Source organism: Rhinolophus hipposideros, assembly GCF_964194185.1.
Source record: "Rhinolophus hipposideros genome assembly, chromosome: 11".
Taxonomy (NCBI): Eukaryota; Metazoa; Chordata; class Mammalia; order Chiroptera; family Rhinolophidae; genus Rhinolophus; species Rhinolophus hipposideros.
The window spans coordinates 20,346,097-20,372,719 of record NC_138057.1 but is presented as its reverse complement, the minus strand read 5'-3'; the positions used below and the strand labels follow the sequence as shown (position 1 = coordinate 20,372,719).

The window sequence follows — 26,623 nt, the reverse complement described above, 5'->3', positions numbered from 1 at the left end:
TTGTAGTTGTGGCCATTGTTGATTAGTGGGAGGAAAAAAGCCTTTTTTTTTTTTGGAATTTGGATATTGTCCTACATTCTAGAGAAACTCAGAGGAAAAACCAAGTTCTCAGTAGAGTCTCTTCTCCGGTGGGGAGGCGGGGTGGAGGCTGTTGAGCAAACTTGTATGAATGCATAACCTCTTCTTTACTGTGACATGCCTGTGGACTTAAATTTGTAGCGCCGCTTTTCTCTATGATATAAAAAGAAGTGTAGTCCAGACTAATTCAAAGAATGTGTGAGGAACAAGACTTTGCTCCATTCTTGGAAACTTACAAAAAAGAAAAAAGAAAAAAAGCTCTACATATAAATAAATCTTGGGAAGCACATTGTGCAGAAAAGCAAAGAAAGTTACGGAATCTGATCCAAACTAAGAAAAATACTTCCTTAAATATCTCCAAGGGCTTATTTTGTTATAGTTTTTAGTATCAGTATTAGTCTGCTATAAGAATAGCCAGCATCTTGCAGCAGGCACAAGTGCTGGTATTTAGAGAGAGAGAGAAGAAACCACGAATTCCCTGCTCTGAAGAGCTGCCACTGTGGGTATAAGGCAGTGAGAAAGCAGGTGGTCTGTGGCTGGAATGTCTTACAGCTGGGAGTTCAGATGACACTCTCAAAAAACCAATCCGGAAACAGTGGCAAATGAGCTCATGAACTACACTGAAGCACCCGTCACAGGACAGGGTGGAGGAGCCCTGAGCATATCCTGGGACGGCACTGGGCCTTGTTGGCAGATGGGATGCGGTCCCTTATGGTGCCCAGGGTCTCCTGCCTGGGGCTTCTCATTCTGTCCTCTTGTTTGCTTGCTGACTGCAGGTTCATCCCAGAGGCCTGGTCGGCCTGCACGGTTACCTGTGGTGTGGGAACCCAGGTGAGAAGAGTCAAGTGCCAGGTGCTCCTGTCTTTCTCTCAGTCCGTGGCTGACCTGCCTGTTGACGAATGTGAAGGGCCCAAGCCAGCATCCCAACGTGCCTGTTACGCGGGACCATGCAATGGGGAAGTTCCTGAGTTTAACCCAGAAGAAACAGATGGCCTGCAGGATTTTGACGAGCTGTATGACTGGGAGTATGAGGGCTTCACCAAATGCTCAGAGTCATGTGGAGGAGGTAAGAAGGGGGGTTCTGGCTCAGATCCCCGCCATCTTTCTCTCCTTTTTCTGTGTCCTCTCTCCCTGCATGCAACTGTGTCACGTGACTGCCTCTATTCCAAGAATGATAAGTAGAGGGAGGAGGGGAGGAAGCCTTTCTAAATGTAAAGCATACAAGTGAAACACAGATGTGTTTCTCTTTGGGCTTGAGTGGCTCTCAGGCTGTGAGTGGCCAAACACAACTAATGCTTTTACTTTCTGTTGTCATTCTGATGTTTTGCAATATATCCTAGTATATCTAACTGAGAAACACAGTTGACACTGACCTGGCAATACTCTCAGCTTTCAGTTTCATTTACTATGCCCTTGCCTTAGTGCATGTGGCATGGACCAAAACCCAAAGAACAAAATATTCAGCTGTTCCCAGGAATAGTTTATAGTCCCTTTGATTTACTCAGCTGATTTCCCAAAATAATATCTGTTTACAAAGGGAAAGGGTGTGTAAAGGGCAATTGACACTATGGTTACCTGGAACTGGAAAGGAGTTTAAAGATTAAAGTCTTACCCCACTGCCATTTTGTAGATGAAGAAACTAAGATGCAAAGAAGCTGAGAGACTTGTTCGGGATCACACAGCTAGTAAGCGACGGCTGGGACTAAGCCTGCCATTTATTTATTTCTCTGTCTAGAGTCTTTCCATCATACCACACTTCTTGAAGCACTTAGAGAATTTCTGAAGCTTTCTCATTGTGAATTTTACTAACTAATGTTAAATGTTTCCATGAATATTGACCTGGGTCTCTTAGGTATATTTTATGGTGATCACAACAGATTTAGTGATTCTTTATTTCAGGTGAAATATGAATGGGATTATAGTGGGAGAGGAAAGCATTTAAATCAAGAATTAATTCTTCAAGATTACAATCTTTCTTACAACTATAGGAACTATATTGGATTTGTTTTGCCACTGTCTCCCATGTCTGCTCCCAAGAGAGATTTTGTATTAGTTTCAGGTGTACAAAACAACATAATGATTAGACATTTATACACCTCACAAGGTGATAACCCAGACAAGTCTCCTACCCCTCTGACATCATACATACCTATTACAATACCATTGACTATATTCCCTATGCTGTGCTTTACATCCCATGACTATATATATAAATTATAGTTGACATTCAATATTATTGTATATTAGTTTCACATATACAGCACAGTGGTTAGGCATTTATTTAATTTATGAAGTGATCCCCCCAATAAGTCTAGTACCCATCTGACACCATATATAGTTTTTACATTATTGACTATATTCCCCATACTGTATTTCACATCCACCTGACTGTTTTGTAACTACCAATTTGTACTTCCTAATCCCTTCACCTTTCCCACCCATACCTTGAACTCCCTCCCATCTAGCAACCATCAGTTTGTTCTCTGTATCTATGAGTTTGTTTCTGTTTTCTTTGTTCATTTCTTCTGTTCTTTAGATTCCATATATAAGTGAGATCACATGGTATTTGTCTTTCTCAGTCTGACTTTTCACTTAGCATAACATTCTCTAGGTCCATCCATGTTGCAAATGGTAAAAACTTTTTCATGGCAGAGTAATATTCCATTGTAGAAAGGTATCACAGCTTCTTTATCTAATCATCTATTGGTAGGCATATCAGTTGTTTCCATGTCTTGGCCACTGTGAATAGCACTGCAGTAAACATAGAGGTGCATATGCTTTTTTTCAAATTAGTGTTTTGGATGTCTTTGAATAAATACCTATGAGTGGAATTGCTGGGTCATAAGGCAGTTCTATTTTTAATTTTGTGAGGACCCTCCATACTGTTTTCCATAGTGGCTGCACCAATCTGCAACCCCACCAACAGTGCACTAAGGATCCCTTTTCTCCACATCCTCACCAGCACTTGTTGTTTGTTGATTTATTGACAATAGCCATTCTGACAGGTGTGCGGTGATATCTCATTGTGGTTTTTATTTGAATTTTTCTGATGATTAGTGATGTTGAGTTCTTTTCCTAAGTCCATTTTCCATCTGTATGTCCTCTTTGGAGAAATATCTATTCAGGTCCTCTGCCCATTTTTTACTTGAATTGTTTGGGTTTTTTAATTTTAGTGTTGAGTTATATGAGTTTTTAAATAAATTTTGGATATTAACCCCTTATCAGATGTATCATTGGCAAATATCTTCTAGGACGTCTTTTTATTTTGTTGATGATTTACCAAGAGAAATGTTGGTAGGTGAGGAAACACTGGCTGATTTCCCAGCAAAGTTTCTTACTTGTATAAATATACATACACACACACACACACACATACACACACACACACACACACACACACACACACGAGGGTACCAAAAAAATGTATACAAGTGGACACTGGTCAACGTTGTTCAAGCAGCAGTTTGCCGTAATCAGAAGTGTCTGGACGCTGATGGTAACCACTTTGAGCACCTCTTGTAATTGCAGAAGTCAAATGTGACTTGTATTCACCTTTTGTTATCGGTATATTTTGAGTATTACAATTTTAGTAGTTTTTTCCTTTCTTAAAATATATATACTTTTTGTTTTTGGTACCGTGTATGTGTATGTGTGTGTGTGTGTGTGTGTGTGTGTGTGTGTGTGTGTATAAATAATTTCTCAAAACTGTTTTCTAAACCATGACATTTTGGAAACTCTTTTTAAAAGGTATCTTTTGTTATTATTGAGAATGTAAAAGTAAATGTACCCAAATTGTTCCCATGGAGTTGAAAAGGAATGAATCGTGGAACATGTACTAGCAAAGAATAAATTTTCTCCATCAGGTCTTTTAGTAAGTGTTTAATAGTTTTGACCTTGAAGTTCTTGTTTGTTTCTAAGTCTTCCAGTTTCAAACCATGGAATTCTTAAGTGTTTTAATGTAGAGCCCTGTTATTCTAAAACCTAAATTTTTCCATCTGATTCTGGAAGCGTTTCCTGGAACCCAGCTAATCTGCGTTCTTATGGTGTCCTCACTCACACTGAGGACATCTTTTCTTCCATGCTTAACAAGGGAGAAGTGTTAAAAAAATAATAAATAAATAAATAAATAAATAAAAACTTTGCTGATCTCTGAGCCCAGGCTGGAGGTGTGAGGTCAGGTGGAAAGGACACAGCTGGTGGCTACAGTTGCTTCTTTCCAATATAATGAATGACTCAAAAGTTCAGATGATGTGGGTTTGCCCCCAATTTCTGTGATCACCTGAATTGAATGATCATTACCTCTAGTCTAAAATGAATATGCTTTGAAAAAAAAATATTGATGGTCTCTCAGTTATGGTTCTCAGTTACAAGTCAAGCCTGGAACTTTATGAACAGACGGGGAAAAATAGATACAGTAATGGAATATATAAGTAAGCAGATACCTTTATCTTTAAGATTCTAACCATTCTGCTGATATACCAGGGGCATAAAACTCAAAGTGTAGAGAGTAGATGGAATGTTTTTAATTTAAAATGTTTTCAGAAGACACTGATTTGGAAATAAGATTTGGATATTTGATATACAATTGATTTCTGCCTCCAGGAACTGAGCATCTTTATGTAACATAAATTGTATATCCAAGACAGGGTAAAGTCACTGAGATGTCTTAGGTCTTAACTGTTAACAACTGTGCATACTTACCTATGTCCCTGTTCCAAGGTAATATGTTTACACCTAAAATGTTAGAGCTGAAAATTCCAAAGTGGTGAAAATATGTTTGGGTTATATGGTCCATATGATGCCCATATGCACTAAAAAAATTATTTTGTTATTTGGGACATGTATATTTTGAAGTCAGTGTTTGGCAGTAACATTTTATTGTATTATTAACTTTGATCTTTCACCAAAATATAACCCACAAGGCTATATATATATATAGCTAATCATTTTTGCTGAAGCTAACCAAAAACATGCAAGATTAACAGATAGATTTTATAAATCAATTTTTGATTGTAAGGCCAGTTGGCTAATTTTGTTTTTGCAATCTCAAGAGATGAAATTGGATAGACACAAAAGTAACCTTTCACTTAGCAGAGGTAGCAACCAGAAGGAACTAGTTAGTAATTTAGGCTGTAGTTGGTGGCTCGTTTTCCCAAGCTGTCATCAATATAATGTAACAATTATGCTATTCTGGGAGATAGAAACAATGAAAATTCCATATTCTAGAAGATTAAAAGTGAACCTAACCTTTTCGTATCTGTGTCCTGTGTCCCATTATCATCTCTTTGTTAAAATATTTTAATTTCCCATATGTGCCCTAATAGGTGTGGTCAAGGAGAGCAGATTTGAACCTGAACAGCTTTATTATGTTGAACTGCTAGACGGTGAAAATCAGCATTAAACTCTAGCTGAGGGAAAACTTGAAATTTACTTCAGTAAGAATGGAAGGTGAAGTGTTGTGCCTGTTGCTCCCTTTTCCTTATTTTTCTCCCCTTTAGCTTCTGTTAGGAAAAAAAAAACTCAAAATCATAAAGCACTGTACTTAAACATATGTTCTGTGTTGATTTAAAATGTCCTTCAAAGTGCATATATTAGCCTGTTTGGAAAGAGCACAAATTGGATGAGCTAACTTCTCACATCCTGGACTGACTCCCCTGGGCCCAGTATACTGTGAGCTTGTAGGTAAAGTCCTTATATTTCCCCCCTCCTCCACCATCCCACACTCCCCATTGCAGGGCGGCTCCCTCACTCCATGTTCCTTCCTGCAGACATTCCATTCCTACCTCCCCTTAGCCTAAACTGCACACTTTGCTTAGAATGCCCTGCCCTTTAGGCATTTCATTCATCAGGTCACAAAAATTTATTGTATGTTGACCACAGGGCTGGTCCCAGATACTCCTTAATTATGACAGAGCTCTCTCTATCCTTTGTTTTCCCCACAGTCCCAGGTCCCACCTAAGAATGCTGAGGCAACCGACCCCTATGGCAATAGACATTTAACATAGTGTTGCAGTCAGCCTAGTACTTTGTTTTATAATACTCTAGATTAGAATTTAATAACTCTAGAATGCTACTTAATCTCAGCACTTAACCACCCCAAGGTGATTTTTATCTTGAGCTATGATTATTGGTTTAATTTAAATTTGTGTTCCACATATCCAAAAGAGGAGATGACTGATGTCCTTTTAGAAAACTTAGCCCTCGTTACACCCATAATTTGCCATCTTAGAAGGACCTAAGATCTGTCAACAAGAAGTTCACAGAGTGGAAATAGGTCACATCAGTCATACACCCCCCTCACTCACCTGAAGCACTTCCACGTAAGGCAAGTGATAAGGTATTTATGGATGAACAAAGCCAAAATATATTTTATTTCAGAGAAACATTTAGCATTTCCTGACTATCACCAGGGAGGAAAATGAATTGAAAACCTAATTTCTTAATATAACCACAGCTCTACATTCCGTATGGAATAGTTAGAACCTTGTCATTACCTTAACAATGCCAGACTGTTCCAGTGGGAAAAATCAGTGATGATGTCAACTATTTCTTGTGAAATCTTTTGCCATATCATCATACCATGAATTTCAAATGGCTCATCCCAGCTGCAACCAACAGAAACATCCTGTAGTCAGCATTACAGAACATGAGAGAGTAGCTTGAATGTCTCATATAAATCTCAAATGCTCCATTCTGAACTGGCCATGATATATTTAAATTAAATTTTGAGGCTCATAAAAAAACTTAGAAAAACAGAAAACTATATTCATGGCCACAGGGTAAATACTGTGACTGATTTTTTTTTGATTTTTTTTTTATGTTTGATTTATCAAACTTCCAAGGAAGAAAGAATGGTGATTCAGATTCTGGCTTTAAAATGTCACTTTTTAAATGATGGTCTTGCTGAGTGATGGATCTCACTTTAGCCAGTGTAACATCACTTTAGGAAGCATTACCCTCTTGATTGGGGTGATAACTTCTTAGAGAAACATAGGGTAGATAGGAGGAGGGAAGCAGTGAGGCTAATAATTGGTGGGTCAGCTGTACTATGTTAGGTACTCATTAACAAAGCAATGCAGAAAACAAAAGCAAAATGTATGTGTATTTATATATAAAACTAATTGTATGTATTGTCACATTCTCTGCTGTAAGTACATACAAATACTGAACTACAGATAGATATCTTTAGAGGTATGGATCTTCATTTGCATAGCTATGGATGACTGAAAGCATGTTATCAAGAATGGCCTGCCTCACCTGCTGAAATTATTCCAGACAAATGTCTAGGTTATTCCTGAAGATCTCCAGCCTCAGTATTTTTAAATGTTAATGCTTTCAGTCTTTAAAGCTCCAGTGTTAAGGCACAGCTTCACCATTTATCAACTCTATGACCTCAGCAAGTCTTTTCACTCTTCTAAGCCTCAGTTTCCTTATCTGTAAATTGGGGATAAAAATAGTGCTTACCTCATGGAATTGTTGAGAGGGTTCGATGAAAACATATCAAGCCCTTAGCCTTGATACCTAGATAATAATGTGCAACCTATGGATTTTGACTATTAGTATCACTGTGAACACCAGAATGAAAAGTCTCGCCATTACCTTACCCAGTTAAATGTTTCCATGCTCCATAAAAGTCTCCATGAGGAGTCCCACCTACCACCTTGGAAGACCCGACAAGTAACCTTGGGTCTGTCATTGCTCAAACTCCTATTTTACTAGCGCTGAGTCAGGGGTATGCAGGTGTCAGCGGGAACATTGTTTTCCAGGGATGTAAGAAGACTGTCTTCCATGGAAGTTGTCATTATGCGTCTTGTTCTCTTTCTTTGTTCCAACTTCCAAAGCTGCCCTAGGTCACTAAAACAATGAACCAGAATCAAAAGGAAACCAACAAAACTGGAGTGCTGGAGGCAAGGCCTCAGAAGAACAGCAGATTACAGACTGTTGGATATTAAAACATGGCTCTTGCCCTCCCTTCCAAATACAACAGTCTCCTTTTGATTAAAATGTAACATGCGAAGGTCTTGGGGCTATTTTTTTTTTTTTTTTTTAGTCACTCTGCTTTCCTTCTGCATTAAATTTGCATTAAATTCTCACGTTTCAGCATTGGCACTTATATAGCTTGGTGGCATTTTTTAAAGCATTTCAACAGTACTGGTAGCAGCCTTTCCTCTCAAGGGAATTGGGCTCTTCAAGGGGCGTGCTTACAGAGGCACAAGCTCCTGTGTGCTTTCTCCCAGGTTGAGCGACGCTTGACAAGATGGGCAGTCCTGGGCTTGAAACTGCTGTCTCTGACCTGCAGCACGAGTCCTACCAATCACAGAGGCCTCCCACTGGCTGTGTTGTCTACACTTCATCACCCCACACACGCCCACTCTGGCCTGACAGTGTGATTTGTACACAGGTGTCCAGGAGGCTGTGGTGAGCTGCCTGAACAAACAGACGCGGGAGCCTGCTGACGAGAACCTGTGCGTGACCAGCCGCCGGCCCCCAAAGCTCCTGAAAGCCTGCAGTTTGGATCTGTGCCCAGCAAGGTAAAGGGCATCAGGGGCGTGTTGCCCGCCCTGCTACCCAGGAGCGTGCTCAGAGCTGGGCGCGTATGTCCGTGGGCAGGACCAGAACGCTTATTGTTACCCAGTGTTTTGAAAACCAATTAGCATCACTTCAAACTTTGAGTCAAAGCCACTTAAATTTAATTGAAACCAGGGCTTTGGAATTCCAGCCCAATGGTCATGCTCAGGGTCCAGAAGGCTCCGTGCACTGAAGCGAGTCCCATGGTATGGCCGGTATGTGCACGGGCCACACTGCTGCTTTCTCCTGGAGGGAAGATGAACTGACCACAGACTTCGTGGTCACTGCTACCTTTTAGACTGTGTCCCAAGCCCCCACGCTCTAGCAATGGATTGGCTCTTGGAGCACCTGGGTGGTATAACTGTTCCACTGTGAAATCTGTATGCACACAGCCTGCACAGTCATTATAAGCACGCTCTGGGGTGTATGTGTGTCATTACATATGCATAAAATCAATTAGAGCATTTTATTGTCTAGCCCTGCCTGGGTCTCATTATTACCCAACCTTGAGTCTTAATCAATCCAATCACTGCTTCAGTCCACATAATTTTATGGTGTCTTGAGAGACTTGCCTTCTGATACTTCTTTGGAGCAAATCTCTGTAGAAGCTAAACCATCCCATCTATGATTCTGGTTTCAAAGGGAGAAGTTTAAAGAACCAAAGTCAGACTGTCAAGTCTGTTGACGGAATGAAGAATGTTACCAGATAAGGTCATATCCTAGATGTGAAGGGGAGTGCTGTTTCTGAATGATATTGCTTCTGTTTCTGCAAAGTATCCTGTAAGAAGCAATGTGTTGCTGTCAGGAATTAGCAATAATTTGCTGGTCAAGCTGATAGTGCTTGTCTTATTTCTCAGCCAACTAGATGTGTTTCTTTGAGACTTAGAGGGTACAGATGACGTGGCCTCCTCAGATCAGATCAGGGCACAAGTGACACTTGTGCTGGTCACCGGAGTTGTGCCATATATTGATCTGAATGATGGGCCTGGCTTCCCCTCTCAAATGCAGAAGTGAGGAGGGCACTAGTGCCATCTTCTCCAAAGGAACTAGAAAACCAGTCAGCTACTTCTTGGAGCAGCACCCCACCCATGAGAACAGCAGCCAGTAAAACAGAGTTAAGGGCTGGACCCAGAGAAGCTAGATCCAGTGCATGGTATCCTGAGAAACCTCTTTTCTGTTTCTGTCTGACCCAATCCCACACCTAACCTCACTGTTCTCCAGTTGGGTGAACCTAAGACCTACCTGCATGGGCAAGGGGTCCAAACCCCTCTGTTTGACTGTGTTGTTCCCATGTAGGAAGAAGCAGAGTGGTTTTGGCATAGGCAGTCTACAAAGGTTTTGACTAAGAGGTCCTGAGGCCTCACTTCCCATCCTAGCTCTGTCACCTACTAGCTGTGTGGCATCGGGCAAGGCGTCTTTCTGTTTCTGTATCTGCAAAATGAACTGACTGTATGAGATGATCTGAGGTCACCACATCCTGCTCAAATACCCCTGACTCTTCATTAGTCTGTAGGTAGAAGCATTAGACTGCTACTGCTGCTGCTTTGTGTTGATAATTGATGTCATTTCTGTCTGGTTATTTACCACCACTTTAAAAACAAGCATAAGTGTCTCTGTAACCATATTCCAGTGTTCTAATGACATCCAAATGCTATGACAAACGGAGGCAATGCTGAGGAGTCAGTACCCAGGACTAGTAGAAAATTTTCTGCAACTCGCGGCCTCTAAACCTATCCCTCCCTGGGGCAGCAGAGGGAATGGGACACAAAGTGTTCTTTCCCATCCTCAATGTACTGATTGTGGTTAAATTAGATGAGCTTCCTTTACTCTGCAACGTTTTTTATTGACTCCCGGACAAGGACTCTGATTACACTTAACTTTATTGCATTTGCTCCATAAAAACCTCAGTGCTTTGATTTTCCACCAGACAATTGTCAGACTGGCAGGTAAGGCCTCAGTTACTGGGCCGAGCCAGGGATGTCTTAATCCAGTCATGCATAGTCGAGTATCTATAGATTGATGCTAATGAATACAACAAATGGGGCCCAAGTGCACTGGCCTGATATGACTTGCTCTCTTCATCTCGTCAAAGAGCCAAAGCAAATTTTCATCTTAAAAGTGAGAAATGTATGGAGGTGTACTCCTGTGGCATATTTCACTATGACATCAAAGGGGGAAAAATCATCTCTCTCTGGAAAAGTTGGTGTACAATGTGTATAGAAGAGAAAATGCGTTTGGTAGGGAAATCACAGTGTGGTGTTATTTTCCTAAGCACCACCTGTTCACTTGGGAGTAATTTAAATCTTCAATTCACAGAAATTCTTCCTGTGCCTGGGTCAGTGTTCCCTGCACATTTTAGAGTGTCCTCTGCTGGGCTGCAAGTTGCCATACACTTTCTTTTGGGTTCTCGATCTGTGCCGATGTCCATGTGTTCAAACAAACCATAACATTTTCTGTGGGAAATACAGAAGTGCTGTTTCAAGTCTTGGTCACTGGGCTCTGGGTTGGAAAGGAGGCCATTGGTTCAGTAGCATTCCCAAGCAGATGGCCGTAGTCCTACTGAATAACAGTGAGAAGCCACTTTTCTGCTTGTGTGTGGTCAGTTGTCAGAACACGTGAAGTATACCAGAGGCCCTAGAGGGCATGTCCTGTCTGGGAGGTCTTTCTAGGATTATACTTCTAGGATTATGCTTCTTCTGACTTCCTCTGTGTGGATGGCAGAGCTGGTATCAGAAGCACATGTCCAACTTTCATCGGGTCTAGACAGATACATTCTCACACCTACCTGTTCACAGCAGCAAGAGAGTGTTCACAAGCTAGAGGTATTCTCTGATTATTCCAATTTGTGTGTGTATGTGCATGAGCACAAACTGCCTGCATTTTTTTAGGGCGCTTTAAAAAATGGTAGTTAGTTCAAGAGAACTCTATTTTAAAGTCCTTGCTCTCAGCTTTATGACTTAGTCCTCCTCTCTATGCAGTGAATGCCTAGCATAACGTCTGACACATAACAAGGACTTATTAAGTGTGTATTGAATGAGTATAAAGGACTACGGCCAAATTTGTAAGTCGTAATATTTAGACCCTATTGTTAATGATAGCTGGGAAGAGCCCAGTGCTGTCTCTGCTCTTATCCCTTATCCCTTCTGCCCCATCTGCCAGATGGTGCTGAAAATACTGTTATTAGAATCCCTTCCTTAAATTTAAGGCTTTACATACCAATTTAAAATATAAATAGCCCTAGGATAAGTAACCCTTTATGTTAGCAGCCACATATGGCAAAGGATTCTCAAAATACGAATAGGAGGGCAAGCTTTCATAGAGGGGAGAGTGGACAGAATTGTTGAATGAAGTGTTAGCATTATCCAGGAAGAAGTTTGCTTGTCGCAAGATGTGGAAGGTAGTAATATCGAGGACAGTTGTTAATCCCTTAACAACCTTGCCTAAAATTGGCCAGAAGAAATTAGGGTTATTTTTGCTTGTGAGCTGACAGAATTTTGCATCATAGTTGATAGCGAAGAAGTTAATATTACAAGGAAGAAAAATCATTGTAGGCACTTTTACCACCATCTAAGTAATTTGTATCTGGAAGTGTCACCACCCTGCTCACCTTCACTGGTGGGTTAGACCAGCTTATGGAAGAAATAGCTCCAAGAAGGAGCTAAGATCAGTCATGAGTAAAGAGGTCAGCTTTCTGAGCATTATAGTAATTATACAAGTAATACATGAATACATTCTTTAAAAGTCACACATAGCAGAAGTAATCAAGAGAAAGGCATATGCTCCCCTTTCACCACCAGGCTCTACAGCTTCACTCCCTTCTTCTCCCCAAAGATAACCTCCATTAATGGTAACCACCATTAACTTGGTACGTACCTTTCCAGACCTTTTTCTATGAATTTATATAAATATATGAACATATACAAATATGTACGTTTTCTTCCCCTTGTAAATGGAATCATATTTACATACTGTTCTGCAACTTAATTTTCCACTTAATTGTGTGCACTAACGATCTTTCCCATCCCTGAGGCCACCAAAATAAAACCCAGTAGATAGGTTTACACCTATGTCCAAAGTCTGCTCTGTCATGTTTGGCTATGTCTGCCTTTCAAGAGGTCATACACCTTTTTGGATAATCAGATTCTTCATCTCTAAAATAGGATCATAATAGACCCTCAGAAAAGTTCATTTTCTTCCCCTTCCATTTCATTTCTTAGTGAGAAATACTTTATTTTGTACATAATTTTTGTATTCAGGACTTAATTAAAATTCAATTAGATTTTCTCGCTTAGTCAACTAAGTCTTGATAATTAAGCTTTACCAACTATCTCTCCCTGGTTTATACAATGACATGAGTAGCCCAAAGAAAGCCAGAAAGCACTACCTTAAAAGAAAAAAAAAAGGAGTATGACTGTTATTAATTATAAACATTTGATAGCTTGGCCAGTGTGTGTTGAAAAGATTTGGTAAACGTACGTGGAGGAAGGGAAAGAAGTCAGCAATGAAAGCCAGATGGCTGAAAATGAAGGAAATTCCAGGCAATTTCTGCAGCTTTGTTCTAACATACTTTTTAAACTAAACTTTTATTTCTGTGCAAGAGAGAACAGCTGAGTGGTGCAGAATAGATAAACAGTGAAGGGGGGAAAAGCCCATAATTCCAGGAACAGTACTTGGTTTCTGCCCCCCACCCCAACCCCAATCTCTTTTCTCAGACCTAGGGTGGTTCCTAGAACCAGCAAGAACTGTAAAAGAAGGTTGAGAATCCCTATTTGAGATGAGAGAGTTAAGAAAACCGTCTTAAATGTCAGAAGGTCTCCTCTTTAAAAACAAACTTCAGAATGCCAATTTTATTGTACACTAACAAAACCCATGCCTACTAGAAGCAAATGACTTCCAATTTCTAATTTTCTTTTATATTAGCCTAAAATGGCTAGAGCAAAGGTGTTGCCTTTTTACACAAGCATGTTTTAATTTATTTGTTGGGGTTTTCAAAGCTTTGCAGGCATCTTCCCCTTTGATAACTTATTTTAAGGGTTACTGTTTGAACGAGCTCTCTAAATATTGGTTTATCTTCTGCTGTGTTCACAAAGTTTCCATATGCTGCCTTTTGGCTCTGCCCATACTAACTTTTAAGTGCTTAAAGCAAAAGCACACCAAAGCTTACTGGCGTCCACAGAAATTGAGTCCAGACTTGGAGGCCATACTCAGGTGCCTTTGGAGAACTAATGCTATTACTATTGTAATTCTCCTTGATACTGCCTCTGTCTTTCCACTGATGGACAAGTTACAACAGAGGAACCTAGCAAGACCTGTTTTGTAACTATTGGACCTATTTGGCCCAGTGGCAGCCTCTGTTATTTCTCTATCCAGGAATGTATTGGCCCAGTGATCACAAATGTCCCCAGCAGCATTTTGACATAAACAAGGGTAAGAGTCACGTGTATGCTTGCCTCAGGGCTTAAATCTTTGTTTCTTCTAAAAAGAGCCCTTTCCCTGGTTACACACCACCTGTTATATCAACCTCAAAACTCTGTGAAATGTGCTTTGATGGTATTAGAAATCGCTTTTCATGCATATATTTAGTTGTTGCATGAATCTAGGGTGAAAAATCAAAGGACTGGATTTACTTTCCCATTATGTCACCTGAAAGCACAAATGACTTGTTCTAAAAAGATAGAAATATCAGCTTCAGGAAAATCCATTCAATTAAGTCCTGAGAGGGAAGCTTTCCTGGTTTTTTGACATCTATGTAATTGGACAGCCCTTTAGACCACGTAATCCTGCCTGGACTCTGGGGAAGTCCTCATATGGACCATTGACTAAAGTTAACCTTATACACACAAAAACTATGGAAGAAAGTGTTTTACATCTCAATTCAGTAAAAAATAAAGATGCACTGGGCATCTTCATGTACACAGTCTGCTTGTATTTGGTCCTCAGAGATGACTAGGAGACAAAACGCTGATCTAAAGGAGTTATCAGTTAATGGAGGAAGGTTTCAAAACAGTAACTTCTGTGAATGAGCAAGCACTGGGCTCTGTGGGAGTGTGAGGCTGAGGGAATGCTTCCTGGAGAAGGCAATGCCTGTACTGAATGAAGTAGGAGTTAAGTAGGCATAAGTAGGAGTTCCCAGGTAAAGAAGAGAGATGTTGCAGGCAAAAGGAAAAGCATGAACACAAAGGAAAGGACAAGAAATGGAAGCTAGTATTAGAGGGTGGGCAGGGGACAGGTCCAGGATAGTCCAATGTGCTAATAAGTTAAGTTTTGGGGACTTTATATCCTTTAGTTAATGGAGAGCCATTGAAGGGAGTTAAGCAGTGGAATGGAAATGTCAGATTTGCTTGGAGAATAATGCCTCTGCCTGCTCATCCAACAGACCTAAATTGGGAATGGTGGCTAACTTATAGGCATCCACACTTTTTTCTCACATAGAGTCCCAAATAGTATACTCTGTGTGATGTGTGCCATTATACTTTCATTGGAATTATTAATGACCTGTTGTCCTAGGTATGTTAGCATTTTATAAGCTTCCACAATCAACCCAGTATGACGTGGACTCACCCTGTCCACCTGGAAGGAGGATAGAGCCCCAAGTAGGATATCGTAAAATAAGTAATGAGAGGTGCAGCTGGATGATCCCTGAGGCCTTTTCAGCTCTAATATTCTGTGATTCTTTGAAGGGAATGATAATTATCCACAGAGTTGAAGCTTTATAAGAAAGAAAGAAAAGGTGAATTCTATTAGAAAAATACCCTGAGTCAAATTTAAGTCCTGAAGACAAAGCACCTCTATTAGTCACAAAACAGGAACTGGCTTTAACTATAAATTAAGGAGCCATGAGAAGTCTACAGGGAACAAGACTTACATTTTCATAAGAAAAAATTAGGCAAGAGCATTCAGGCAACAGGGATGGTGAAACACTGAAATGATGAACGCATTTGTAATATCTTTATAATGGCATTTGTCCATGTGTAAAAAGGTACAAAATAGTGTGCATCTCTCGTTTTAGAATTTTATATTGCCCTTTAAGAAAACTAGAATTTTTTGTTTGTTCAACCTCCATTGAACAAATACTTATTGAATGCCTACTTCGTACTGGTCACTGTGCTGGGGATTCGGTAATGAACAAACCTACTTTGTTTCCTGGAGCAGGGTTTTGGGAATGGTCCTGGAGAAGCCATTACATTATTTTTTGTTGTTTTTATCTTGGATACTTTAAGTGCTGCCCTTCTAAAGATAGTTATTAAACTAAACAACCTCCTGCATTCTTCACTGCTCCGAGAGCTGACATACTTGTACCAGTCATCAATGCCATTGCTCATAACCACCATGGGGATGGAAATATCACCACCAGATAGCTTTCTGCTGTGGACATGGTGAGGAAACATTGGAGTTTTGCAGTTCAGAAATCTTCCAACTTACAAATCAATCAACAGAACTGGAGTGGAGACTCCCAAAGTAAATCTTTTCCACTTTTTTTTTTTTTTTTTTTGCCTTTCCCTATAATTCAGTGTTTCGAGCTAAGGGCAAGCAATAATTTGACCAAAGCTTTGAAATGAAAAGTATTGCTGCCTAAGTGTACCCAATGACTTCTTTGGAAATTTTGAGAGAAAAAAAAGGCCTCGTGAGCAATTTGAGATGAAGAGCTTTTCTGTGCCTTTAGTTTAGAAATCTGCTGTTACTATGTTCCTTGGAAAACAAAGAAGTAGGAAAATACTTGAGAAAGAGATCGAGAAAAAAAGATGTTAAAGCAACATAAAAATGGGGGAATGAAAAAGGAAATGTTCTAATTTGTGCCCACTAGCCTAGGAGATACAGTTCAGAAACAGTTCATCCTTCTGAAAATATTATCCCTATCATGGCGCCAGCCCGTCACGGTCAGGCAGTTCTTAGGTTATCTGACTCAGTGACGGAAAGATTTGTTACTAAACAGAACCCAGCCAATTACTGCCTTACCTAGGGTGAATTCCTTTACCCTTCCTTTTTTTTTCCTTTATCATTTTGTCTAATTATCTTTACCAAGGCTGCAAGGAATTTTGGTATTTGTGTTAGTGGCACAATAAAGCCTAGAATGATTGTCATTGGATTAACACATCTCCCAAACCCGCCAGATGCTCATTACTTTATCATGGGGCTTCTAATTCCACTTGTGGAATGACTATCCTTAAGGCCTAGACAGACACAGGTACACAGGCTGTGTGCTAGAACAGCTGTACATGTTGCATTCTCTGTGCCTTCCTGCTGTTTCCTGGCTCTGATTGGCCAGAGGTAGCTGTTCATGTGATTCAAACAGCCAAGCAGGACTCTCTACCCAAGGTGCGTGGAACTTGACACTTATTCCAATATTAGCAGTGGTGTTGAATAGTGAAGCCATGGTCTGCTTTCATGGGTGCATGCCTCTGGGAAAGGCAGCTTATTATCATCTTACTGTGAGTTTTTTTTAATCAGACACCATATTGTTCCTAGTACAGATCTTGGCAACACATGGGAATGGGGCGACTTCGGGACAAGAGCCAAACTGAATGTCTGAAAACCCAGTACTGAGTCATTGGGCAAAGCACTTATTTCCTAAGAAAACATTTTTATACAGAAATACTGAGTCACCCAAAAAATGCAGCCTGGGCTTATGAATCAGAAAGACATTGGTGGCTGTCTTGGAGCTTTGTGTCTTTGCATAAACTGGCTCAGTTTATGCTTAGCCTATGGCCTGTTCATGTTATAAATTAACAACACTATTTTTCATATATATTTATATATGTATATATACATATATTTATATATATACATATAAGTTTTTTATATATAAATACATATACATATGTTTTATATATGTATATATATGTGTGTGTGTGTGTGTATATATATATATATAAAGTATATATATATATATATTCCTTTCCCCAGTTTCCCCAGTGCAACCCTGGATCCCTAACTCTTTTACTGAGCCACTCTTTTCTCTAACTCGTTTCCAGTACCTCTTTCCTCTCTCCCCCAGAGATTTAATCCTAATCACCTTGCCCTCCTACTACCCAAATTCACAGATGACCCTTCTGTACCAGTTGTGAAGAACCACACTCTTTCAACCCTGTTTCTTCCACCCACCCCCATTCATTCAATTCAACTCAACTAAGAATTAGGAAAATAAAACTACCCAAGCTGATTCACACTAAGGTATAAGTAACTGATCCCCAGTCCTTCATTCCAGCCTTAAAAGCGTGGGCTTGGAAGTCATACAAACCTGGAATAAAATCCACTTCATACAACTTACTTGCTCATTGGCCTTGGGCAGATGGTTTGACTTTTCAGAGCTTTAATTTCTTCATCTTTAACTCTTATATAATTGTTGTGAGGATATGTATGTTAAGTGCTTAGTGTAGTACCTAGTACAGATTAAGCACACAGTAAATAGTAACAGGTATTAACTGTGGGTTTTTTGTGTGTGTTCTGTTCTGTAAGAAGTTGTGGTTGATATGTGTACACTAAGGGAACTGGGGCTCTCACCTTTTGTTTTCCTGAAGGAAGGAGAGACAAGCTCTTTTACAAAGGAAAGGGGCTGCCCATTCTAAACCAAGAATATCTGGCCCCTGATTACCTCCTTCTATAAGCTCTAGCCTCTGGCGGGGCAGGGGGAGGGAGGAATTCTACTGGTTAATGGAAAACCCAGCTCAGTTCAGCAAACATTTATTAAATTATTGCTGTGTTGTAGGCTCTGAAGAAACAAACAAGTCTGTACACAGATTATCACAATGCAAATTCAAATGGCCATAGTAGAGACATGAATGACTGTCTTCTGGGAACATTAAGATGAGTCACCTAATCCAGATGAGGGAAGGTAACCCAGAAAAGGTGACCACTGAGCTGAGTCTCTTATTCTTATAGATGTCAAAGCATTTTTTCCTAAAATTCTAATCAAACATGTTATTGATACACGATTTAGATATCCCCCCCAACGTCCCAATCCAGATTTTTCAAAGGCCCGTGGGGCAGCTTTGTGTCCTACCTTTTATCCCCTTTCAGACTTCCAGATGAGCCTGAAAATGCTTTATTTCCCTGTGTTACAAGAGTATGTTTGGTTGCTCTCCATTAATTACCAGGGAGCTAACATATTTACATCCCACAACCATGTAATGCATACCAATCATGCCAACTATTTAAAATGGGTCAGCTTAATTTACTGTCAGCTGTAGTCAATCTCCATCCCTATGGGTAACACTGGAACTTGAAGTCTGATCATTTCTCTGTAACTTCTATGTCCTCTCCAGGGTACCATGCTGCCCTCAGACAGTTCTGATGGCTCAAGAAAGGGACCAAGAATATAACACAGTGTGTTTGTGTTGCATCTTCAGGCAATGGTGGAGAACTACGGAAAACAAGGGCCATGTGGCTCATACATTCCCAATATCCTGCCATTGCCCTCAGCTGTAAACTCAGGGTCAAGAGTTCTTGGATCAGACAGTTTTATAAAGTTTTCTGAGTTCTGTGAAACTTGGTGTTTTGTAAAAACAAGATATTGAATTATTACTCTTTCTTCATTTCTTCTTTTAAGGCACTGCTTCATCTCTTGCCACATGAGATATTTCAGAGGGTTAGTTTTCAGGATCCCGCTATCTAATCAGTCTTCCAACTACTTGCTTTTTGTGCAGATGTCATTGGAAGATTTGCTTCACACACAGAGACAGCAACATTACAGAGAAATCTCAGCTTGGGAGCTGACACTCAAGTTTTTTGAAGTTTAAGGAGTAAACGAAAAGAAAATTTATACTCTGGCCTTTGGTAAAACCCCACATGCCAAACCTGGGTTTCTCTTTTCTTAGAGTCAAAGTGTATGTGGGAGGACTCTGTAGATCATTGCTGACTATGTCCAGGATGGTCTTTGAGAAATTGAATTAAAGTTATTAATGATAGAAAATGAAGCCTATGCTTCACTGATGCATTTACTGGAGAAATTTCCTTGAATTCACATATATTTATGCTATAATATAATTATACATACATATGTGTGTGTGTGTGTGTGTGTGTGTGTGTGTGTGTATAGTCTACAGCCCATCCCACCCCCACCTATCTACCATACTTTTGTCTACCTCAGCTCCTTCCCCCTACTAGAAAGCCAACAAAAGCAAAGATTGCAGCACCCAGAGCGTGTACAATTTTAAGCTTCATCAAGCTATGGAAAAACACAGAAGGAAGCTGTTATAAGCAAGGTATTTATTGATGTAAAATCCACCATGACTAGACAGATACCATTTATCAATGCTCTTTTTTGTGAGGAAAATGGTGCCAGAATTATGATGTGGGAGAGGCTGATAGTGGAGCCAGATCTTCCTCACAAGGTGCACCCCACTGTCAAGCTTGATTTTGTGACTTTTTTTTTTTTTGGCACTAATGGTAGGCTGTTTGTTTGCAACTGGGTGGGGAGAAGATGACAGTTTGGGGACCAGGAAAGCTTCCATTTCTCTCCTCTTTATTCTATGTTACCTGCTAGGCATTTCCACAGGCTTTCTGAAGGCACATTCCAGGCACACCTAGAAACACCTTCTGTGAAAATGGGTACTGTCATGCACTTTATCTTTCATTTAATGGAGGTTGACGATATAACTGACCCATGGTGGAATGAAGTGAAACCACATGTGAGCTGGATTGACCCTCCCTTGATCTAGAAAAGAAAAATGCTGTTTTCCAGCTCACCCTTGCATACCTAAATCCTACAGGAGGGTAGTTCTGCAGAACAAAGTTGGCAAGAAGTAGACTACTTTTCATCACACATGGTCTTGCTACAGCTGTGTCTCTATCTGTGTCTAGAAAGTGGTCCCATCAATTGCATTCCTTTCTCTTGACACATAGAATGGTAGTGTGTTAAAATCTTAGATACTTGGTTATGATATCTTGCTGCATCTTTTCATCCTCAAATGTGTAAATTCCCTTTCCATTGTCTCTCTGAACATAGGTAAACTCTAAAGGTAAGCCTACCCCAACACTGATGCTAGTTCCATAATTTAATTGTGTTTACTTATCAGATTTAGGACACACAAGCCCTCCTCCATGGACAGATTATTGTCTGAAACAGATGGGTTTCCAAAACATCAGATATACCCATTTGTTCACAAAGAACTCTCTCTACCTGAAAATCCAATTAAAAGCTTTTTACACCGTAGCTCAGCCCAGCACTCCCCAAGGATGTGGGGGGTAGTAAAGAATGAGGGTGAGCCTGTGACCCACGCTCATGAGCCACCCGCTGATGATCCATCAAAAACTTGCTCTCTGGGGCAGCCGGTTGACTCAGTTGGTTAAAGTGTGAGCCCTGAATAACAGGGTTGCCAGTTCAGTTCTCACATGGGCCGATGAGCTGCGCCCTCCATAACTAGATTAAAAACAATGACTTGGCCTGGAGCTGTTGGGTCCTGGAAAAACACACTATTCCCCAATATTCCCCAATAAAAAAAAAAAAAAAAAAAAAAAAAAAGTTGGTCTCAGACCTTCTTCAGCCTCCTACTTTGTTCTCCGGCCCTGCTATTGAGTTGAACCCAGGCCAAGATCTGTGATGTCTTGAGAGAAGAGCCAGCTCCCCTTCTTGAGTAGAACAGCACAGGTGGCAGCTCAAGATCTGCATGTTCAGGACTGGGGCACAAACTTTCTGGACTGTCTCTGGATTTGTCCAGTGAGCCCTGCACCACGTGGGGAAGAGGAGGCGCAGCTGCCTACAGATTTCAAGATATCTATTTTAAAATAGGCACACAAATTTCTGGTTAAGATGGCAGAATTGGTAAGTGCTGTGCTTGCCTCCTCTCATGACCATATCAAAATTACAACTAAACTACAGAACAACCATCATTGAGAATTACCGGAAGTCTAGCTGAACCGAAGTCCTACAACTAAAGACATACAGAAGAAGCCACATAGAGACTGGTAGGAAGGGCAGAGACACAGAATAGGCTGATCCCACACCCACATGTGGGGCTTAAAAATTGGGGGGATATCTTGGCTGTGGAGGTACTCCGGAGGAGCAAGGGGTCCCAGACCCACACCAGGCTCCCCAGCCCAGGGGTTCCAGTGCTGGGAAGAGAAGTCCCCACAACTTCTGGCCGTGAAAACCAGCTGGGGTCCCAGGTGCTCCACTTAAAGGGTCTATGCACAGATTTACTTGCTGACAGACTCATTTGCTCTGAGCTCCAGCACTGGGACAGTAGTTCCAAAGGCACCAGGGACATACAGGGAAGAACTGAGTTGTCTTGACTTCAGAGCAAGTACTGGAGGGGCAGCTTTCTCCCAGAAAGAAGGAAGGCCAAATCCATTATTTCTTTGTTGAATGCTCTCCCCTCCTGTCAGGCAGACACAGGCAGCCACCAAATCTGAGTCTTTATCACCCTTGCTAACACCATTCACCCAGTCCTGGTATTCCTTGAAACCTCACCCCCTCAAACTTGTAGATCCACCCAAGCCTCTTCCAGTGGCTTTTCCATACAAACAGCCGTATTGGCACATGTTGTGAACTTCCCTAAAATCTGTCAAAGGTTCATATACCCCAAATAAGCAGCATCTGGCTTCTGCATGTCCCATACCTCTTGATGAATAGCCCTAAGCCCAGCACTAGTGGCAGCTGGCCTCAGTTCACAGCTTGGCCTCTCGAGTCACCTCCAAGCCCAGCACAGGTGACTGCCACCTGCAGATTGTGTTGTGGCTCATGACATGTTGCCCTGGGCAGGGCACAGTCTGTGGCTGAACTTCCCCGTGACAGGGACCCTCCTAGGAGGCCCCAGAGCCAGCACACCCAGTGGCCAGCTTCAGATCAAGCCACAGCACTACCTAGCTGCCTCCACGGACAAGTCTCCCAAGGGAAGACTGGGCAGGCACCAGAGCCCTGCTAAAGTGAATCCTGCTCCATAAGGTCAGCCTCTGCACAACAGCTCTTCCACTGTAGTCACTGGCCAGCCCAATTAGCCCTAAGGTCAGTGCCTCTCACTGATGTGCAAGTCTCAACTACAGTGGGAGGGCACACACAACCTACATGAGGGACAGACCTGGAACACCCAGCTCAGGTGACCATGGAGATGTTCTACTGGACCCCACAGGACACCTACTATGAAGACTGGAAGATATACCAGCCCTACCTAATACATAGAAAAAAACATAAGGAAGCAGCCAAAATGGGGAGACAAACAAACATGTTCCAAATGAAAGAACACAACAAAGCTCCAGAAAAAGAACTAAACAAAATGGAGATAAGCAATCTACCAGACACAGAGTTCAAAACACTACCTATAAGGATGCTCAGTGATCTCAGTGAGAACTACAACAAAGAGATGGTAAACATAAAAATGGAGATAGAAAACATAAAAAAGAACCAGTCAGAAATGAAGACTACAATACCTAAATAAAGAATACATTAAATAAAATCAACAGGAGATTAGATGAAGTGGAGGATTGAATCAGCAATTTAGAAGATAAGGTAGCAGAAAAAAAAACAGAACAGCACAAAAACAAAGGAATCGAACAAAAGAAAAAAGACAATGAGGATAGTTGAAGGGGCCTCTGAGACAACATCAAGCATACCAACATTCACATCTTTTGGGATCCCAGAAAGAGAAAAGAGAAAGCAATTAATTGAAAACCTATTTGAAGAAATAACGACCAAAAACTTCCCTAACCTGGTGAAAGAAATAGATACAAGTCCAGGAAGTACAGAGAGTCCTAAACAAGCTGAACCCAAAGAGGCCCATACCAAGACACATCATAGTTAAAATGCCACCAGTTAAATAAAAACAGAGAGAATTTTAAATGCTGCAAGAAAAAGGCAGTTAGTTACCTACAAGGGAGCTCCCATAAGACTGTCAGCTGATCCCTCAACAGAACCTTTGCAGGCCAGAAGGGATTGGCACAAAATATTCAAAGTGATGAAAAGCAAAGACCTAAAACTAAGATTACTCTACCCAGCAAAGCTATCATTTAGAATTGAAGGACAGATAAAGAGCTTCTCAGACAAGAAAAGGCTAAAGGAGTTCATCACCACGAATCCAGTATTGCAAGAAATGTTGGAGGGAGTTCTTGAAGAAGGAGAAGGTGAAGGAGAAGAAGAAGATCAAAAATATGAATAATAAAATGGCAATAACTACATATCAACAATTACTTTAAATGTAATTAAATGTTCCAGTCAAAAGATAGAGTTGCTGAACGGATATGAAAACAAGACCCTTACATATGCTGCCTACAAGAGACTCACTTCAGAAAGAAAGACACACACAGACTGAAAGTAAAGAGATAGAAAAAGGTATTTCATGAAAATGCAAATGAAAATTTAAAAGCTGGGATAGCAATACTTATTCCAGACAAAAGAGACTTTAAAACAAAGGCTATAACAATAGACAAAGAAGAACCCAATAATCCCACTTCTGGGTATTTATCTGTGGGAACCCAAAATACCACCTTGAAGGCAGATGTGCATCTATATGTTCATTGCAGCATTATTTACAATAGCCAAGATGTGGAGAAAACATGGTATCCATCGATGGATGAATGCATAAAGAGGTGGTACATATATACAATGGAACATTACTCAGACATAAAAAAGATTGATATCTTGACATCTGCAAAACATTGTGCCAGGTGGAGTAAGTCAGACAGAGAAAGACAAATGTCATGTGACTTCACTTATATGTTGAATCTAAAGAACAAAATAAATGAACAAACAAAATGGAAACAAATTCATAGATACAGAGAACATTTTGATGGTTTCCAGGTGGAAGGGGGGTTAAGGGGTGGGTGAAAAAGGTAGAAGAGATTAAGAAGTACAAATTGGTAGTTCCAAAATAGTCATGGGGATGTAAAATATAGCATAAGGAACATAGTCAACAATACTGTAATAACTATGTATAGTGTCAGATTAGTACTAGATTTATCAGGGTGATCACTTCATAAGTTATATAAATGTCTAATCACTATATTATACACCTGAAGCTAATATAATATTGTATGTCAACTATAACTGAAAAATTAAAATAATAAAATAAAGTATTTGAAGCATAGGGTGGGTTTTCACTCCAAATCCCCGTGCCTGTGCCCATTTGCAGATAATGCTGATGGATCAAGAGATTTCACCATGAGTCCACAGTCCTCAAGTAGCCTTGGAAATCCATGTTTGCTGTGGGCAACAATTTTGCCAACCAGTTACTGGAAGCTAGATTCTTTTACTTCTGGTGATTGAGGGATCATAGTCACATGAAGAACCTGGACATTGAATCCTCATCACTTCCCCATCAGCTCTGTCAGCACTATTAGTTATATCAGCAACAGACTATAGGGCTTCATTCTTTATATTCTAAAAAGGCCGAGAGTGGTAAGGAGTTTGGCTGACAGACTTGTCTAGAATCTAAAAATTTGACATATGAGTCTCCCTCAGTGACAGGGGTTGTAGAATCCCAGGATGTAATTTTGTCTAAGTCCCTCATTTTCTCTGTGATGAAAGAGGCCAAAAGTATTGAGTGACTTGCCCAAGTAGCCATGGCTCGTAGAGCTCAAACTAAATGCCTAAAAAGTAGTTTCCCAACTCATAGACACAGACAATAATGTAGTGGTTACCAGAGGGTAAGGGGGTGGGAGGTGGGTGATGAGGGTAAAGGGGATCAAATATATGGTGATGGAAGGAGAACTGACTCTGGGTGGTGAACACACAATGGGATTTATAGACAATGTAATACAGAATTGTACACCTGAAATCTATGTAAATTTACTAACAATTGTCACCCCAATAAATTTAATTAAAAAAAATAAAAAGTAGTTTCCCAACTTTGAGTTCAGTGTTTCTCATAAACAGGTGAGCTCCAGAAACTTGTGTAGTGAATCAAAATGTAGGCTCTAGAGCCAGACTTCCTAAATTCTAATCCTGGCTCTTCCACTTATGGACTGTATGTCCTTGAGCAAATTACTTAACTCCTCTTTGTCTTTAGTTCCTTATCTGTGAGATAAGGATGAAATAATACCTACCTCATGTGGACTCTGTGAAGATTAATGAGGTAGTATATGTCAGGCACTTTCATAAGTGCCTGGTTATTGAAGAATAGGCTCTGTATAAGAGTTTTCTAGTGCAAAAGATGCACTAAGAGCTGGAATCAGGTGACAGAATGGGGGCGTAGATGGTCAAAAGTGGACTTAATATACTTTTAGCTAGGATAAGAAAGAATTTTCTTACCAAACTGCTGAAAGAAGTTTTTATTCTTCCTATACATCTCATTAACAATGTAGAAATGAGTTCAGTATTTTATGTACAACTAGAAAGATACAAGTTACCTCAGGTAGAAATATTTTACCCTTTCCAAAGCTGTGCATATCAGTCAGAAAAGCATTCCTTACTCTTTGTGAGTGGAGGATAAGAAGAAGTCAAGTGGGACGTGAAAGGGAAAGAAAAAAAAATAGCTGCATTCATAGAGCATGAGAATTTTTCTAATAATTTATTGTGAATGAATGATAGTCAAGAATTAGGAATCCAGCTGACCTCTATGTAGCATGGGGTAGAAACCTTCTCCGCAGTTTTCTGGAAGTCACATGGATTCCAATGTTCTTATTCAGAATTCATTTACTAGGTAGTCCCACTGTTTCTATTTTCCTAACTGGAAAAATGGATAATATGCTCTGAGGATGATAGAGCAGCTAGAAAGTTCTCTGTGGCCTGGGAAATGTTGAGCTGAATGAAGCTAAACTGCTTATCATCGTAAGTGTGAGATAAAGCAAGTAAAATTGAACAGCAAAATAGTTCCTCTAATTTGGGTATAATAAATAGCAGTAATTCCAGGAAACCACAAATAGGACAAAACAAAAGGAACCCCAAAGACCCATTCTTTCTATTGGCCTCTATTGCGTATGAGAAATCATATGGTAACAATAATAACAACAGTAACAATGATGTCAGTTACCATGTGGTATTTTGCTCCCAGCACCTGTGCAAGTGAGAGGCTGGCAGGTAAGAACACAATTAAGAACTCTGGAAGCA

General features: G+C 40.4%; 1 protein-coding gene across 2 annotated transcripts in view; it reads left to right on the top strand.

Moving 5' to 3' along the window:
- Positions 1 to 26,623, top strand: part of ADAMTSL1 (ADAMTS like 1) — a 385,708-nt gene that overhangs the window by 213,370 nt on the left and 145,715 nt on the right. For both annotated transcript variants that reach the window (XM_081066820.1, XM_081066819.1), the window contains 2 exons: positions 855 to 1,144; positions 8,480 to 8,609. In XM_081066820.1, the coding sequence (XP_080922946.1) occupies positions 855 to 1,144; positions 8,480 to 8,609 (420 nt within the window). The remainder of the gene's footprint in view (positions 1 to 854; positions 1,145 to 8,479; positions 8,610 to 26,623) is intronic.